The 16,383-nt window shown below is 40.8% G+C and overlaps 1 protein-coding gene, 1 long non-coding RNA gene and 1 other non-coding gene across 3 annotated transcripts; 2 read left to right on the top strand and 1 right to left on the bottom strand.

The window, feature by feature from the left end:
• Nucleotides 1–3,364: 3,364 nt before the first annotated feature.
• On the top strand, nt 3,365–15,259 carry LOC101741132 (uncharacterized). The gene is made up of 3 exons (XM_038020935.2): nt 3,365–3,979; nt 11,207–11,330; nt 12,619–15,259. Exons 1-3 carry the CDS (start codon nt 3,938–3,940, stop codon nt 13,836–13,838), a joined length of 1,386 nt encoding a protein of 461 aa, XP_037876863.1. The 5' UTR covers nt 3,365–3,937; the 3' UTR covers nt 13,839–15,259.
• Nucleotides 3,988–7,430, top strand: LOC134201552 (uncharacterized). Its single transcript, XR_009976906.1, has 2 exons — nt 3,988–4,356; nt 6,186–7,430. It is a non-coding gene; the product is annotated as an uncharacterized LOC134201552 (long non-coding RNA).
• On the bottom strand, nt 10,429–10,508 carry Mir2808c (microRNA mir-2808c). Its single transcript, NR_107358.1, has one exon. It is a non-coding gene; the product is annotated as a microRNA mir-2808c (primary transcript).
• Nucleotides 15,260–16,383: the final 1,124 nt, after the last annotated feature.

Below are 16,383 nucleotides of genomic sequence, written 5' to 3'. Positions count from 1 at the left end.
GTGACGATGACGAAAGTAAGTAAAACCATTCACGCTGCTGAAATTTATTCTTTTTACGGACGATAGGGGCGCTGTTTAAATCCTATACATTTTTTTCTCGATATCGATACGAATACTTTTTCTCCTACCTACGCCGAAAGTTCGGTTTTCGTCCCTGTACAGGGAAGAAAGTGTAACTTTTCCTCCCGCTGTACAGGGAAGAAAGTGTAACTTTTTCTCCCTGGGTACAAGTGCGCATGCGCGTTAGTGTCTACGTCTGCTCTCACGCACCTAAAATTCTCCGCCATCGTTGTGCTCGGGTAATTTGCAATATTGTGTTTAGTGTAAAAGTGAAATAAACAAAAGGCAATAAAATTTAATAGTGAAGTATTAAACAAAGATGAGTTCATCAGACAGTTCTTATTCAAGTACTTATCCAATTAACTAGTAGTTTATTTAAAAATTAAAAAACAGTTAAATTGTTTTGTTATGAGTACGGCGGGGCTCCGCCCCCCCTACCCCCGGCCAGGGCTTCGCCCCTGTACCCCGGCTCGGTACTCCACGAACTTTCGGCCTGGTAGGAGAAAAAATAAAATATGCAACGCGGGAGGAAATGTCCAACTTTTCTCCCTTGGTGCACAATGTACTATTTTCGATAGTCATTCGTTCACTAGCCGTGCGAGCTCCCAACATTAATAACTCGAATATTAAAAATTTATATTCCTCGCAAATCGTTTTAAGCTTACGCAGCTATTTACGTTATACGCCATAATTGAAATTATATCCACATTTGTTTAATTCCCGGATATTTCAGCGCTGTACTATCAGACTTATGTTTCTTTGAACTCACGTTTCTTATCACAGGCAAACGTATTAATGTCTTACCTCATTAAATCACTATCACCTTGAAACGTATCTCGTATTTCAGTTTTATTATGGCGCAAAGTTACTCTGAAAGATTGTTACGAATTACAATTTTAAATACATATTAAAGGCGTATTATTGTCAAAGATAAACTTAATTAGTCACACTTGGTTGGCTGTGTTTTTTTTTATATTAACTTACCTGCTCGAACTCCGCTACAACCATAGCTAATTGTAAAGAAAAACACCTTTCTTGTTTTAAACAAATTTCTTATAAAAAAATTAAACTTATTATAGCAATCTCGATGGCTTATACTAGATTCACAGAATGAGTAGGTGAGCTCACGGGGCTCTAACCTAAGGAGGTTGCTAACACTAGCCCTAGCAAGAACAGTGCTTCGCAGAATCTACCACCGAATCGGAAACGCGATCCACTGAGAAGATCCGGCGAGAAACTCAATGGGTTGTGTCTGTGGGCTAAATTACTCACCGAGCCGTTCATCGCAAGCGACGGGTTCGACGAGAACGATGACCTGTGCTTGAGGTACCTAAAAACACCGTTAGTGGATCGGGAGGATCCGTAATGACGTGTTTAGAGCGACGTCAACAGTTTACCATTCGGCCAGCAGTATCGGGTATGTATTTATTTCTTGTAGCTACTCACGCGCCACCTATCGTACTTAGATGGTACTTTTTATGACAATAAAAATGTTTTCTGAAGTATGTATAGCAACTGTACCAAGTTTCCTCACAATAGGATGAACGGCTTAGAAACACAGAGATCAGATAATCATTAATTTTTACAACCTTGTTAAGGGTACTAGGAATACTGGAGGGTCTCTCTGGACACCTCAAGTTTCTTCAATCAGCCCAACTCCTTTTTTTTTTCGGGCCGGGGGCCTAACCTCCTACGAGGTCCGCGCTTAGGGGGCACGCGAGGTATGTGGGAATGATCGGTGACTGCGAAACCGCGGGCCCAATGATGTTTTAGGACCCTACTCATTAAATGACTCCCCTGCACTCTTCGCCCAAGCGTCCGATCCCCTCCGAGGTCAGAACCCGGATGAAGTATGGGGATTACCGCAGTCAATGCTACAAACAGACGGTGCAGCTCACCCCAAGGACGCCCGGCCGACGGAGCCTTCAAGGCGAATCGAAGGCTCTGTAACGTCAGCCGCCTCGGTACGGCAGCGCGTCAGGCCACCCAGACGGTGCCACTGATGTCTCGAAATACCCAGCTAGAACAAAACCAGCCTCCAACCGGGTCGGAATCAACCCAAATTCTACTTTCTCAGTTTTTTTTTTGCGATAGCATGTTCGCTGGCGGTCCTAGGGTCTTGCCGCATGGCTAAGACAGATGGGCCAACTGAAGATCGCAGTCAGGATGGGAAAAGTTACTCTTTAGGTAACACCAAGTGTCTCCATCAGATTATGAGTTGGGTTACTGTATTTTTAGTTTGCATCGGGCTTAAATCAAAGTGCTTACGTACATCTAGTCCTAACAGAGGAGACTTTTTTACTGGTGATAGGACCTTTTGATAGTCCGCACGGTTAGGTACCACCACCCTACCTATTTCTGCCGTGAAGTAGTGTTGCGTTTCGGTTTGAAGGGTGGGGCAGCCGCTGTGCTGTACTGAGACCTACCATCCGGCTAGGGAATGAGCTCCCCTCCACGGTGTTTCCCGAGCGCTATGACATGTCCTTCTTCAAACGAGGCTTGTGGAGAGTATTAAGCGGTAGGCAGCGGCTTGGCTCTGCCCCTGGCATTGCTTAAGTCCATGGGCGACGGTAACTACTCACCATCAGGTGGGCCGTATGCTCGTCTGCCTACAGGGGCAATAAAAAATAAAATAAAACTCATATCTCATAATGGGTGACAGCATTTACGTTGTTGTCGGCTATGTGCTCCGATGACGACTTAACAGCAGGTGGGACGTGAGCTCGCCCACCCATCTAAGCTGAATTTTTTTTTTAAAAAGATGTCTATCTGGTCCGGTAACCACTTAACACCAGGTGGGCTGTGAGCTCGTCCATCTATCTAAGCAAAAAAAAAAGACAGTGACGAAATATACAACTATATATCACAGAGGAGACTCTGAATTTGACATCTATACTAATATTATAAAGAGGAAATATTTGTTTGTTTGTTTGTTTCGAATAGGCTCCGAAACAACTTTACCGATTTGAAAAATTCTTTTTCCATTAGAAGCCGACATTGTCCCTGATGAACATAGGCTACTTTATTTAATTTTTTTTTAATTTTTTTTTTTTGGTTTCATGTGTGTTTTAATGTTTCCGAAGCGAAGCGAGGGCGGGTCGCTAGTGCAATATAAATACATTCCTTCAGATATATGAACAAGTTTCAAAACTAATCTCACTGCTAAGTGTTAGAATTCGATATCAAATAAATGTGTTATAACATTCAGTTTATTTATACAAGTGATACTAAATATACGTAATCGAAGGAATAAATGTATTTTATTTTATTTTATTTACTACATCAACATTAATATTGACTTATACTCGAGACAGTCATTAACAAAATGAGCACCGTACCGAAAACACGCGTTGTATTATTAACATAATTTCAAACGTTTTCAATTTGAAAGATTTTTAAAAGTACCTTCGGTTGCAACTTATTCGCTCGGTGCGATCTTACGAACTTATAGTCCAAAAGTGAATTTGATTTTATTGGTCCGCGTTTTGAGTCTAAATTTTATCTTACAATCAAAGCGGTTCTCAATATTCAACAAGTGTCGGGTGCAAATACACAAAGGGCTTATTATACAAGTGTAGTGCTTTTTAAACAACTTTATTTGCCTGTCTGTATTTGACTAGTGGATCGGCGTGTACGCGTGTTTTCTTATCTCGTATTTTTAGCGTTTTATTTTATTTTATTGTAGAAAATTTCGTTTAGTTATTAAAGCATTTCGGTGCCACCATTCACGTCAATTATACAAGTTATTTTTCGCACCATTTGATCAACAGTGAAATAGAAGAAGTATAGTCTTGTACTGGACACCTTATGGTATTGTTAATAGGAAATTAAGAAGTATATATAAATAGTTTTATCGTGAAGTTGAGTAATTTAAAACATGCTTGTTTTAAGCCAGTTTCATAAATCAGCATTCGGACAAGTGAGTAATTTATTTGTATAAAAATTTTTTTTGTTTCAATCATGGATAGCACCCGTCTCCTTCGAGTGGTAACTGAAAATTTAAATGTTATAGTGTCGAACGGTAGACGTCCTCGAGCTGGACCCTTTGATATTCAGGTGCGATGAAAATCGTTTACAATCAATTTACTGGTGGTAGGGCGTCTGATGAGCCCACACGAGTAGGCGTCTGAAGGTACCACCACCCTGCCTATTTCTACCGTGAATCAGTAATGCGTTTTATCTTAAGCGTTGCGGCAATTATATTGTAAAAACTGAAACTTAGAAATTCATATCTCAAGATCGGTGTCGGTTCTTATTTTCCCTACTAAGGTGAGGGTCTAGAGAGACCATATCAGTGTCACCGGGCTAGTAGGTGAGCTCACGGGGCTCAAACCTGACGATGTTGCTAACGTGAACCCTAGCAAGAGCCGTGTTTTGCAGAATCTACCACCGGATCGGAAACGCGACCCACTGAGAAGATCCGGCGAGAAACTCAGTGGGCTGCGTCTGTGGGTTAATTTACTGGCTGAGCCCTTCGTTGCAAGCGACATGTTTGACGAGAACGATGACCGGACGGTGTCGGCATTAACGCGGTTCAAGTCTACGCTCTCTTATGACCACTTAACTCTTGGCCGTAGACTAGTATTTTCTTTCCCGCGAGTCGTAGACATAAATAAAACTATATTCACTATTTAATCGCGCGGATGATATTATCTTTTTTTATTTTTATTGCTTACTAGCGACCCGCCCTCGCTTCGCTTCGGAAACATTAAAACACACATGAAACCAAAAAAAAATAAATAAAAAAAAATTAAAAAAAGTAGCCTATGTTCATCAGGGACAATGTCGGCTTCTAATGGAAAAAGAATTTTTCAAATCGGTCCAGTAGTTTCGGAGCCTATTCGAAACAAACAAATCTTTCCTCTTTATAATATTATTATTGCTTATATGGGTGGACGAGCTCACAGCCCACCTGGTGTTAAGTGGTTACTGGAGCCCATAGACATCTACAACGTAAATGCGCCACCCACCTTGAGATATAAGTTCTAAGGGTCTCAGTATAGTTACAACGGCTGCCTCACCCTTCAAACCGAAACGCATTACTGCTTCACGGCAGAAATAGACAGGGTGGTGGTACCTACCCGTGCGGACTCACAAAAGGTCCTACCACCAGTAATTAACATATTAACATTTTTAACGTTACAAGCCTTACAATTTTGTCGAAATTTGAAAATTTATTTAAAAAACTAACTTCGGTTTGAAGGGTGGGGCAGCCGTTGTAACTATACTGATACCTTAGAACTGATATCTCAAGGTGTGTGGCGGCATTTACTTTGTAGCTCCGGTAACCACTTAACACCAGGTGGGCCGTGAGCTCGTCCACCCACCTAAGCAATAATAAAAAAAACCTAGGTATGTCTAGAAGTAGCTATAGTGCTATCAGGGAAGGGGTATCTATCTACTCATAAATTTTATTTATGTTTTATTGAGGGGTGCGGGAAAGAAAAAAAAACTTCAGAGGTGTCAAGGGACACCCGGATGGAACGAAGTTCCTTTCGATTAATTAGTGAAGGAATTGTAATTTTTTTTTTAAGTTATAATAATAAATTACGGCATTATGAAGAAGAAAAAAACAATACTATGAACTAAATTACTATTGTTGAAACGCTATCTCGAGAAACTGTACTCATTACGCGGACCAATCGGATACGGGCAATGTCACGCGATAAGCGCCTACACGTTGATTGGTCAGAATGACGGATGTAAAAAGTGTCGTGACAACTTTTCGTAAGAATTTTTTCCGTCTAGCCCCCTTTCACAACGCGCGATAAGGAACTTCGTTCCAAAAGTTTTGAACAGCAATGAAAATTGATATCTTGGTGCAATGTGATTTCATGGTCGCTTATTTATGGAAAGCAGTCGACGTCGCCCCAAACACGTCATTTCGGATCCTCTCGATCCACTAGCGGTGCTTCTAGGTACCTCAAGCACCGGTCATCGTCCTCGTCGAACCCGTCGCTTGCGACGAAGGGCTCGAAGAGTAAATGAACCCTCAGACACAGCCCACTTAGTTTCTCGCCGGATCTTCTCAGTGGGTCGCGTTTCCGATCCGGTGGTAGATTCTGCGAAGCACGTCTCTTGCTAGGGTTCGTGTTAGCAACGTCATCAGGTTTGAGCCCCGTGAGCTCACCTACTAGTTAAGGCGACGCTGATATAGCCTCTCAAGGCTATCAGCTTAGGTAGGAAAAAAAAACAGAAGGCGCTTAATTTTCTATTTAACTAATTTCACTGATAATGTCGCTCTTTTGATGACAAATAAATGACTGATAAATGACATTGAAAATAATTTGTTCTTTTTCTGTAAAAATTTAGATTCTCTGTAACATTACGGTAACAATGATAACCAATACACAATGTTTTTCGAATTAGTAATACATACGTGTAGTTTGTACGTCATCTTGACAACAATAATTATGTATGATGTGTAAAAAAAAAAACTACGTGTAATATATTCATGTATATATTCTCCTTTATCAATGACACTGCATAATTATTATTATTATTATTAAATTCTTTTATTTCACATAATGATCCATGTAACTGTTAGTAACAGTGTTTTTTTAAAAAATTAGTCAGTAAGGACACAATAATAAAAGAAAACAACAATACATATACTACATACGATTGCAGTAGCGGTTACTGGAGCCCATAAACATCTACAACGTACATACGCCACCCACCTTGAGATATAAGTTCTAAGATGTCAGTATAGTTACAACGGCTGCCCCGCCCTTCAAACCGAAAGGCATTACTACTTCACGGCAGAAATAGGCAGGGCGGTGGTACCTATCCGCGCGGACTCACAAGAGGTCCTACCACCAGTAAACCTCTCTGCAATGATTCAGAAAAGGTCCATCTAATCTAGAAAATATCATGGCCAGGATGCTATTGGAGCTAACCCCTACCCTGCAGAGCAAGGACGCGCATCGCTTTCTTAATATGGCATAGAAATCGTCGGTGCGCGCCTCCGCAAACATGCTCGATGCGCTGCAGAATCGAGGCAGCCGACGTTTCAGAGCCATCGATTCGCCTCGAAGGCTCCGTCGGCTGAGCGTCCTTGGGGTGAGCCGCGCTGTCTGGTTGTAGTGTTGACCGCGGTAACCCCCCCTACCTCATCCGGGTTCTGGCCTCGGAGGGGATCGGACGTCGAGTGTAAGAGTGCAGGGGAGTCGTTTAGTGGGTGGGCCCTAAAATCCTTGAGCCCGCGATCTGCTCTCAACACCTGCAGATCGTTGAGTCTCACATATCCCGAGCGCCCCTTATGCGCGGGGACCTTGTAGAAGGTTCGGCCCCCGGCACGAAAAAAAAAAAGGCGTTATACTGCTTTTGCAAAGTAATTAATGACGCTCGCTTCATGCGATTAACAAACATTCTTAATAGACGCCAGCGGTTCCTTTTTTTCCTACCTATGCCGATAGCCTTGAGGGCTATTTCAGCTTCTCCTTGACGTGTAGGTGAGCTCACGGGGCCCAAATCGGGAGTGTTGCTAACGCTGGCCCTAGCAAGTGAAGTGCTTCGCAGAATCTACCACCGAATCGAAAACGCGACCCACTGAGAAGATCCGGCGAGAAGCTCAGTGGGCTGTGTCTATGGGTTAATTCGCTCGTCGAGCCCTTCGTCGCAAGCGACAGATTCGACGAGGACTGTTACCGGTGCTTGTGATGCCTAAAAGCACCATTAATGGATCGGGAGGATCCGTAATGACGTGTTTAGGGCGACGTCGACTGTTTACTTATCGGTCTACAGAATCGGGTATGAAGCGGTTCTGACACTAAGATCAGACATAGGGACCCTGATAACCGTACTCGTCATTTTTTTTTATTGCCCTTGTAGGCAGACGAGCATACGGCCCACCGAGAATCGTATCGAAGAGTTCGACGTGAACTTAGACCATAACATCAGCCTGCTGAGTTTCTCGCCGGATCTTGTCAGCAGATTCCGATCTTTGCATTAGATACATTGGCGAAGCAGCTGCCCTTGAGCTGGTTCTTCTTTGAAGGCTGTTAGTAAATCGCACCCCTCTTGGCTGAGCTCGTTCTCACTCACCTGTCCTAGCCTTCAAAAGGCCTTCGGGCTATCAGCCACAATACCCAACATCATCATCATCCCAAAAAAATGTACTCGTATCGAGGGATACGACTGGGCCGGTGATAAAATCTCGCAGGTAGGCACCAATTTTGCTGTAAAACGACGCATATAATAAACATATCTTCGCGAATGACTTCCACAATGAAGGAATGGCAGGACGTATTGTGGGCTTGCACGGGTAGGTACTACCCTGCCAATTTCTGCCGTGAAACAGTAATATGTTTCGGTTTGAAGGATGAGGCAGCCGTTGTACTATACAATCGGTAGGCAGCGGCTTCGCTCTGCCCCTGGCATTGCTGAAGTCCATGGGCGACAGTAGCCACTCACGATCACTCTTTTAAATGGTAAACGTTTACGTTTAAAATCTGAACAAACTAAGAAGGGCAAGATACCGCGCAGTGTCATAAAATAAATCTCACTGAAGGCATCTGGGTGTGTAACTTTTTAATGCACCATTGAAATCCATATTACAATATTATCGTGAAATAATAGAACTGTGTAATTTATGATTGCGTGATTATTTACGGTCTATTTTATTTAATATTATTATTTTGCGCAATTATTTACGGTCTATTTAATCTAATATTATTTTATTTAATATTTCACTGCACACATATCAGTGGACGAGACCAGCATTCCGAAACAATTACTTAATCTGCGGCAAAATGGATGGCTGCATAAGTTGTGGCAGACCAGAACTCGAATTATTCGAGTCTCGAATGGTTAGATGGCATAGAACAGGATCTTAAAGGGATTAGTTTTAAGAACTGGAAAGAGAAAACCATTAATTGGGAAATCTGGACAGACGTACTGGACCAAGCTAAGGCTCACCTTGGGCCTAGGATGATGATGAAAAATGAAAAAAAAAAAAATGCCACCACGAATCTGGTGGTATGGATTCGAAGTCGTGTATGGTAAGATTGTCCTGCCCTTCAAATCAGAACGCATGACTGCTTCACGCCAAAAACATTCGGGATAGTGGACTATAGCTGGCTAATTATACGCCCACTTTACCCAATATACATATACCCCCAATATACATATTTGATTTGATTCACAATGAATACGATAAAACGTCCCGACTTAGATATAGCTATTCCGATAAAATTTGGTTACCTCCACGGAACTTCGAATAAGGATCGGGTACAATACAAACATAATTTACCCACCTCGTAAAGATTTCTCGGATGCAAACAGAAAACTTGTAAAGTAAATGAACATTCGGTAGGCAGCGGCTTGGCTCTGCCCCTGGCATTGCTGAAGTCCATGGGCGACGGTAACCACTCACCACCAGGTGGGCCGTATGCACGTCTGCCTACAAAGGCAATAAAAAAAAAAACATTCATTAAAAGATTAAAATGTAACCTCTAGGTACTGTTTTGTCGCCAATTTGAATAGTTTCTTTTAATTATAACGATAAGTGAAGCGCGCATGGAAACCGAACTAAAAACATTTTATTTCTAACTAAAAAGTCATTAAAACAAACTTGTATTCAACAAACTTGTATTCAGCTGAAAACAATGTCAATTCTATTACCGGTCCTAAAAACGAGCTACTCATTCTGAAAAGAAACGGAAAGACAAACACGGTGACTTTGTTTCGTAACTGATAATATAATTACGCGTTTATTCTTTTATAAGCGCATTACATTACGTTAGGTAATCGTTTATATTATTATTACCTTTTCATTTATTTAAAGAGTAGAGTAAATGAACGAGCTTACTGCTTTTTTTTTTCCCTACCTAAGCTGGTAGCCTGGAGCGGCTATTCCAGCGTAACCGTGGCTAGTAGGTGAGCTCACGGGGCTCAAACCTGACGACGATGCTATCTACCTAGAATCTACCACCGGATCGGAAACGCGACCCACTGAGAAGATCCGGCGAAAAACTCAGTGGGCTGTGTCTGAGAGTTAATTTACTCGTCGAGCCCTTCGTCGCAAGCGACGGGTTCGACGAGAACGGTGACCGGTGCTTGAAGTACATAAAAGCACCGTTAGTGGATCGGGAGGATCCGAGATGACGTGAGTTTACTGCACGTATAGCTCTAAGCGGTTAGGAAAGGCTCCGCATGATAACTCTAAGCCTCGTTTGAGGACGTGTTATAATTCTCATGTCACTACACGGATTGCAGAATAAGACGGTGCATGGCAAAGATGATATTTGGAAACGCATTTTTTTCCCTAACTATTCGTTGGTAGCCCATGGGGTTATTCCAACTACGCGTTGATGGGTAAGTGAGCTCACGGACTCAACCTCAAAGAAACTGCTAACACTGGCCTTAAAAAGAGCATTGTTTCGCTGAATCTACCACCAGATCGAATAGCGACCCAAACCCGCGAAGATCCGTCGAGAAACTCTGTGGGCTATGTTTTTTTTTATATGGACGAGCTCACGGCCCACCTGAGCTCATAGACATCTACAACGTAAATGTCGCCACCCACCTTGAGATATGAGTTCCAAGGTCTCAGCGTAGTAGTCAAAGTCAAAGTAGTCGTAAGTACAGCACAACGGCTGCCCCACCCTTCGAACCGAAACGTATTACTGTTTCATGGTAGAAATAGGCAGGGTGGTGGTACGGACTCACGAGACGTCCTACCACCAGTATGTCTATGGATTAGTTCGCTCGTCGTAATCGAAGAGTTCGACTAGAACTGTGATCAGGAAACGCACTTGTTGCCGCTCAAAATCTTTTCGTTTTGTGTAGCTACTCCAATTTTTCTTTCCCTAACAATCTTAATCGGATATTTACGGCAAAAATGTTCTGAAGCCTTTCGCTTACCAACGAACAACATTGTGTTTTATGGAAATTTAACTACATTGGTTGTACACGATACATAGCAAACCCGCAATCACTATCTTTGTTAAAATGCTTGTTTTGTTCGGAGTTTGGATTTATTTGTTCATGGCCCGTGCTCCCAATATTAGATCACATGAAAAACAACGGGGCCATTGATTGAATATGCTACATTAACTCTTAGGAAACGGCTCCATTGGCCGGGTGTTAACAAGTTTGTGTAGTCGATGTAGTCTGGACGCTAACCTTTTCATTTATATTTCAGTTCCGCGTGGTGCTTTCCGTGTTACTACACTCTTTAATATTCGGAATATGGCAAAGATTAATCTGGTGGCTGGACAAGAGAAACGAGCAAATACTGAAACCCATATGGATCACGGATGCCTACGGTAGCAAAATAATTACTTGATATATCTAATACGGGTTCTAGCTTTATTATTTGATATAATGGCTGACTTTTCATTGTTTATGGTCTGTTGACTTATCGAGCGCCATGATTGCGATGTTTAGCCACGACAAGTTTTGGTTGGCGATTTCCCACTTAGGCTAGTGAAGTGGGCGTAAGAGAGTTCTCTTCTCTCCGCACCCACTCAAACCCTTCGCCATCGAGGTCACCATTGGTATCTCATTCAACTTCGGACCCCCCAATTTGACCATTAATCTATTACCATATGTACCTATCATGTATTCACGATCTCTTGAAGGGTACAGAGCGTCTTTATAAACAATGGTTGTAATGACAAATAATCGTGCAAATGAAATACAATAGATTATAAATTATTAATACAATTATATACGTCAATGAGTAATGAAATATTAGACATTGAGTGACGTCAGATGTTAATATCTCTAGAAACAGTTGGTATTATCACAGAGCAACTTCCGCGTTGGAGGAACAAAATCATGGTTGCATAATTTTTAGAGTAATCTATTTAATTTTTGTTTAGTTATTTGTTAAGGGAATATATTAATATATTCCTTTTAATACTGTATAAACTATAATATGTATATTTGTGATTGTGTATATATGTATATACTTTTTTTGTGTATGTATTTGTAACTTAATATAAATTTCATTGCACCTACCACTATTTACTCTGCACTACCTTTGGTTGACTGGTAGAGAATGGCTTAGGCATTGAGTCCGCCAATATAATTTTTACATGAAGTGTAATAAATAAATAAATAATTGAGACTAGGACCTCGTGCCTCAAGATAGGTAACGGTATTGGGGTTATGATTTCTATGAGTTTAGGTAACCACTTAAAAAACTTGCTCCGGGACCTTGTCTGGCTATCTACAGTAGCCATACGGAATAGCCGCATTCATCGGCCGTCGAACGGCCGTCTGGTGTAGTGGTAAGTGACATGGTCACTACACAAGGGGGTCGCGGATTCGAATCCCGCCAAGGGAAGATATTTGTATGATAAATATAAATGTCTTTTCCAGGGTTATGGATGTATATTAAATATATGTATGTGTATAATAAAAATCTTACATTTATATCCGTTATCTGGTACCTGTAACACAAGTTCTTTACGAACTTATCACGGGACCAATTAACGTGGCGTGATTGTTAGTAAATATTTATTTATATATTTATATATTTATTTATTATTTATAGTAACTCAACACAAAGCTATGATATAATAAAACATTTTTTTTTTGGAATTTCAGAACAAAACACGAACTTCGCTGCGATATTAGGATACTGTTTGGGAACGATGCTAATGAAATCCGGAAGAAAACTTGGATTCGCTATCTTAGCAGTTTCCCAGGGGATTATTATGATAATTATTTTATACACATCGACCAAAGAGGTCAGCGTTTACATCAAACATTACTTCGCTTTCAATGAAGCGGCTATGGTTGTACTCACCGCTTGCTTATTAGGAGAATACATTCATCCCAATTGCAGAGCGGGGTGTATTTTCCTACAAATATCGGCGCTGCGTTTTGGTAACGCCCTATCTGTAATTTTACATAAATTCTTTTATTTCGACACGATTGCGTCGCTCTGTCTATTCGTGCAATGTATTTCGTGTCTATGCATAGGTTTTACGCAAGACCTGAAACCTATCGGTGACATGTGCGACAGTGAAGATTACAAGTTGGTCAATTATGAAAACGGTTCGAATAAATCGCTTCGATCGTATTCGAGAACTTCGACAATTTACAATTACTTAATCAAGCCGATAATCATAATTACTTTTAGTTTTATATTGTCAGAAGGAAGTGGACGCAGCACATCGTCCTATATGAATTTTTTTGAAGCCAAAATGAGCGATATTTCCTATGTGTACTACAGCGATTTAATCTTCTCAATTGTGTTTTTGATTTCGTCGGTTTACCTTACATTTGGCGGGAGTTTTCGCTCCTTACTTTTTACCATGGGACCCACGGCTATCAGTGTATTAGGCATCGTAAGCGTTCTTTCCTTTTTACAAGCAAACACAATTATATCACTTGACCAATATTTAATACCATGTCTGCTTTTCATTTATTTTGTGGCCGCTTTTTTCGTGTGCACGTATTTACCAACAATACTAATGGCCGAAATAATACCAATGAAATACAAAGGTACCTGTCTATTTTTATCAAATATCATCGGTTTTTTGATTACGAAAATTAGTATTTATGTATTCCCTCATCTAATTGTAAACGTTAAATTGTATGTCGTCTTAATTGTTTCTCTAATCATTGTTACATTTTGTTTGTTGGTTCTGTATTTTATATTACCCGAAACTAGAGGTAAAACTCTGAAAAACATTGAAGAACGCATCGTGAACATTGGCATTAATATTTGCTTTCAAAATATAGACTATACAATGGATAATGAGAAATATATATGTTATCCAAAATTGACAGACGGAAATAAATTCGACTGTTTCGAGTAACAGAGTTTTTCTTCTTAGTTTTTTTTACTGTTCGTCTTTTGTTGGCTAAAGGCAGATTTATATTGTGTCAGTAACTAACGTCAGTGCACTACCGAGTCAGTGCTGACCTAGCATCGCCATCGTGTAAATTGATTTCTAGTCAGTACAGTACTGTCGCGTCAGTACTGACTTCAGTATTCCCGCTTCATATTTTTCGGCGTCAGTCCGCTCCCCCCGCCACCCACGCCAGCGCTACTGACGCCGTGTAAATGCCAAAGTCACTCAGTCCATAGATTATAAACTTAATATATTCGAGAAGTCAGTCGCTTCCGCTTTATTGTACGGTGACCACGCTGCGTTGCACCACATCACAAAGTGACGCGAAAAGTAAACGACACGGCGAACTTAAAGATTATTGCAACTATACCGCAATAATGAATGCTTGTGGAATAATAAATCACAAAATTATAGGAATAAAGAAATGCGCGCAACAACATTACAAAATATTGGCTGGCAAGGCGTCTCTCATAAATGTGTCTTGACGCTGAATAGAGTTTGATAACTTCATAAGCAAATCATCAGTCTTTTGACATCATTGTCAAAGCCAGTTTGTATTGCTGTCACCTATCCATCCTCTTACCCAAATTCGCTTCTTTTTAGATATTTCTTCTAACATACCAGTTAGTTCTTGCATCATCACAAAGGTACATTTTTTCAACAAATTATTAACTCGTAATTTTTCGTTGTTTTCGAGAATTCATTTTTCCACACTGACTTTACGAACGTGTGTACACCATAAGAAATATCCTCGACTACTGACGAAATACTGACTGCGTATAAATCGTATGGGTCAGTTTTCGGCGCCAGCACTGACGTTAGTTACTGACTCAATATAAATCTGCCTTTACGCACTACAATTCACGGCCACTTGATAATAAACGATTACCAATTTTCATATATATAAAAACGTCAATGCCGAAGCTTATATTGAAGCATAATTTCGAATTGAAAACTAAGCCCCCAAAATGTGAGAACAATAAATGCACATCATATTTTACAGCCCACACGCCCGTGCGGTAGCAGACTTGTTCTGGAGTTCAGTAGGTTAGGGATAAGCATTTTAAATTACAATTTAATTACAATATAATATATACAATACAATACAATACAATAACAATTTAATTACGCCCACAATTCAAAAGACGAGCTTCAGGACTCGTCTTGACGCGTATTAGTGCAATCTTGATATTGTAATAAAAATGTTTTTAAATCACGTAAGTGTAGAGTTAGGAATTCGTAAAATGTAAATTTAAATGAATACTATTCATCACTAATGTATATTATGTAACGGTAAAATATTTTAGTTAATAAATTAATTAACCAAAGAACGCCTTTTTTAAATTTCGTAATATCTAAATTATAAAAACTATTGTATTTATTAATAGACTTTTATTACTCACCCCCACCCTTACCTTATGTTCCAGTTTAATACATTTTTTTTATATTTATTGACAAGATGGATGGACGAACTCACGGCCCACCTGATGTTAAGTAGTTACCAAAGCCCATAGACAACGCAAATGCCGCCACCCACCTTGAGACATAAGTTGTAAGGTCTTTAAATCAAAATGAAATATTAACTTATTTAACTGCTTCGCGAAAGATGACCGGTGAGAGAAAAGGCAGGTAAGTTGCGAGTTAGAATACTAAACTATAGGCAGCGCTTGACTCAGCCCCATCCTGTCCGGGCATCGTTCTCGTCGAACCCGTCGCTTGTGACGAAGGGCTCGACGAGTAAATTAACCCACAGACTCAGCCCACTGAGTTTCTCGTCGATCTTCTCAGTGGGTCGCGTGGATTCTGCGAAGCACGGCTCTTGTTAGGGTTCGTTTTAGCTCACCTACTAGTTAAGGTTACGCTAAAATAGCCTCTGAAGGCTATCAACTTAGGTAGGGAAAAAAACTGCCCCATTTTGTGGCATTACCGACGTCCATGAGCGGCGATTGAAGAACCTAAAAGCAGCCAGGTAGCAGATTGATGTCGAGGACTTTTGCTGGGGCACCATTTTGCTGAATCAGGCAGCAAGCCGCGAGAGAGCGTTCTTCTCTCTCTGTACCAGAGGTCGGCAAACTTATTAGCCAAAGATTCAAATAAGCAAATTAAAACGATTTAAAAAAAAATTAGAGCCAAATTTGTTTTTTTTTATTGCTTACATGGGTGGACGAGCTCACAGCCCACCTGGTGTTAAGTGGTTACTGGAGCCCATAGACATTTACAACGTAAATGCGCCACCCACCTTGAGATATAAGTTCTAAGGTCTCAAGTATAGTTACAACAGCTGCCCCACCCTTCAAACCGAAGCTACGGTTGTACGGTTACTGCTTCACGCAGAAATAGGCAGGGTGGTGGTACCTACCGGTGCAGACTCACAAGAGATCCTACCACCGGTAAAAAAGTTTAAGTTTAAGTAAGTATGAAGTCGTCGTGGCCTAAAGGATAAGACGTCCGGTGCATTCGTATGTAGCGATGCAACGGTGTTCGAATCCCGCAGGCGGGTACCAATTTT

Source organism: Bombyx mori, chromosome 27 (assembly GCF_030269925.1).
Source record: "Bombyx mori chromosome 27, ASM3026992v2".
Classification (NCBI taxonomy): Eukaryota; Metazoa; Arthropoda; class Insecta; order Lepidoptera; family Bombycidae; genus Bombyx; species Bombyx mori.
This window is presented reverse-complemented; position numbering and strand designations above follow the sequence as displayed.

Coding starts and splice junctions, on each gene's coding strand:
- LOC101741132 (XM_038020935.2), top strand. CDS start 3,938: ATGCTTGTTTTAAGCCAGTTTCATAAATCAGCATTCGGACAA. Junction 3,980..11,206: donor ATAAATCAGCATTCGGACAA/GTGAGTAATTTA, acceptor TTTATATTTCAG/TTCCGCGTGGTGCTTTCCGT. Junction 11,331..12,618: donor ATGGATCACGGATGCCTACG/GTAGCAAAATAA, acceptor TTGGAATTTCAG/AACAAAACACGAACTTCGCT.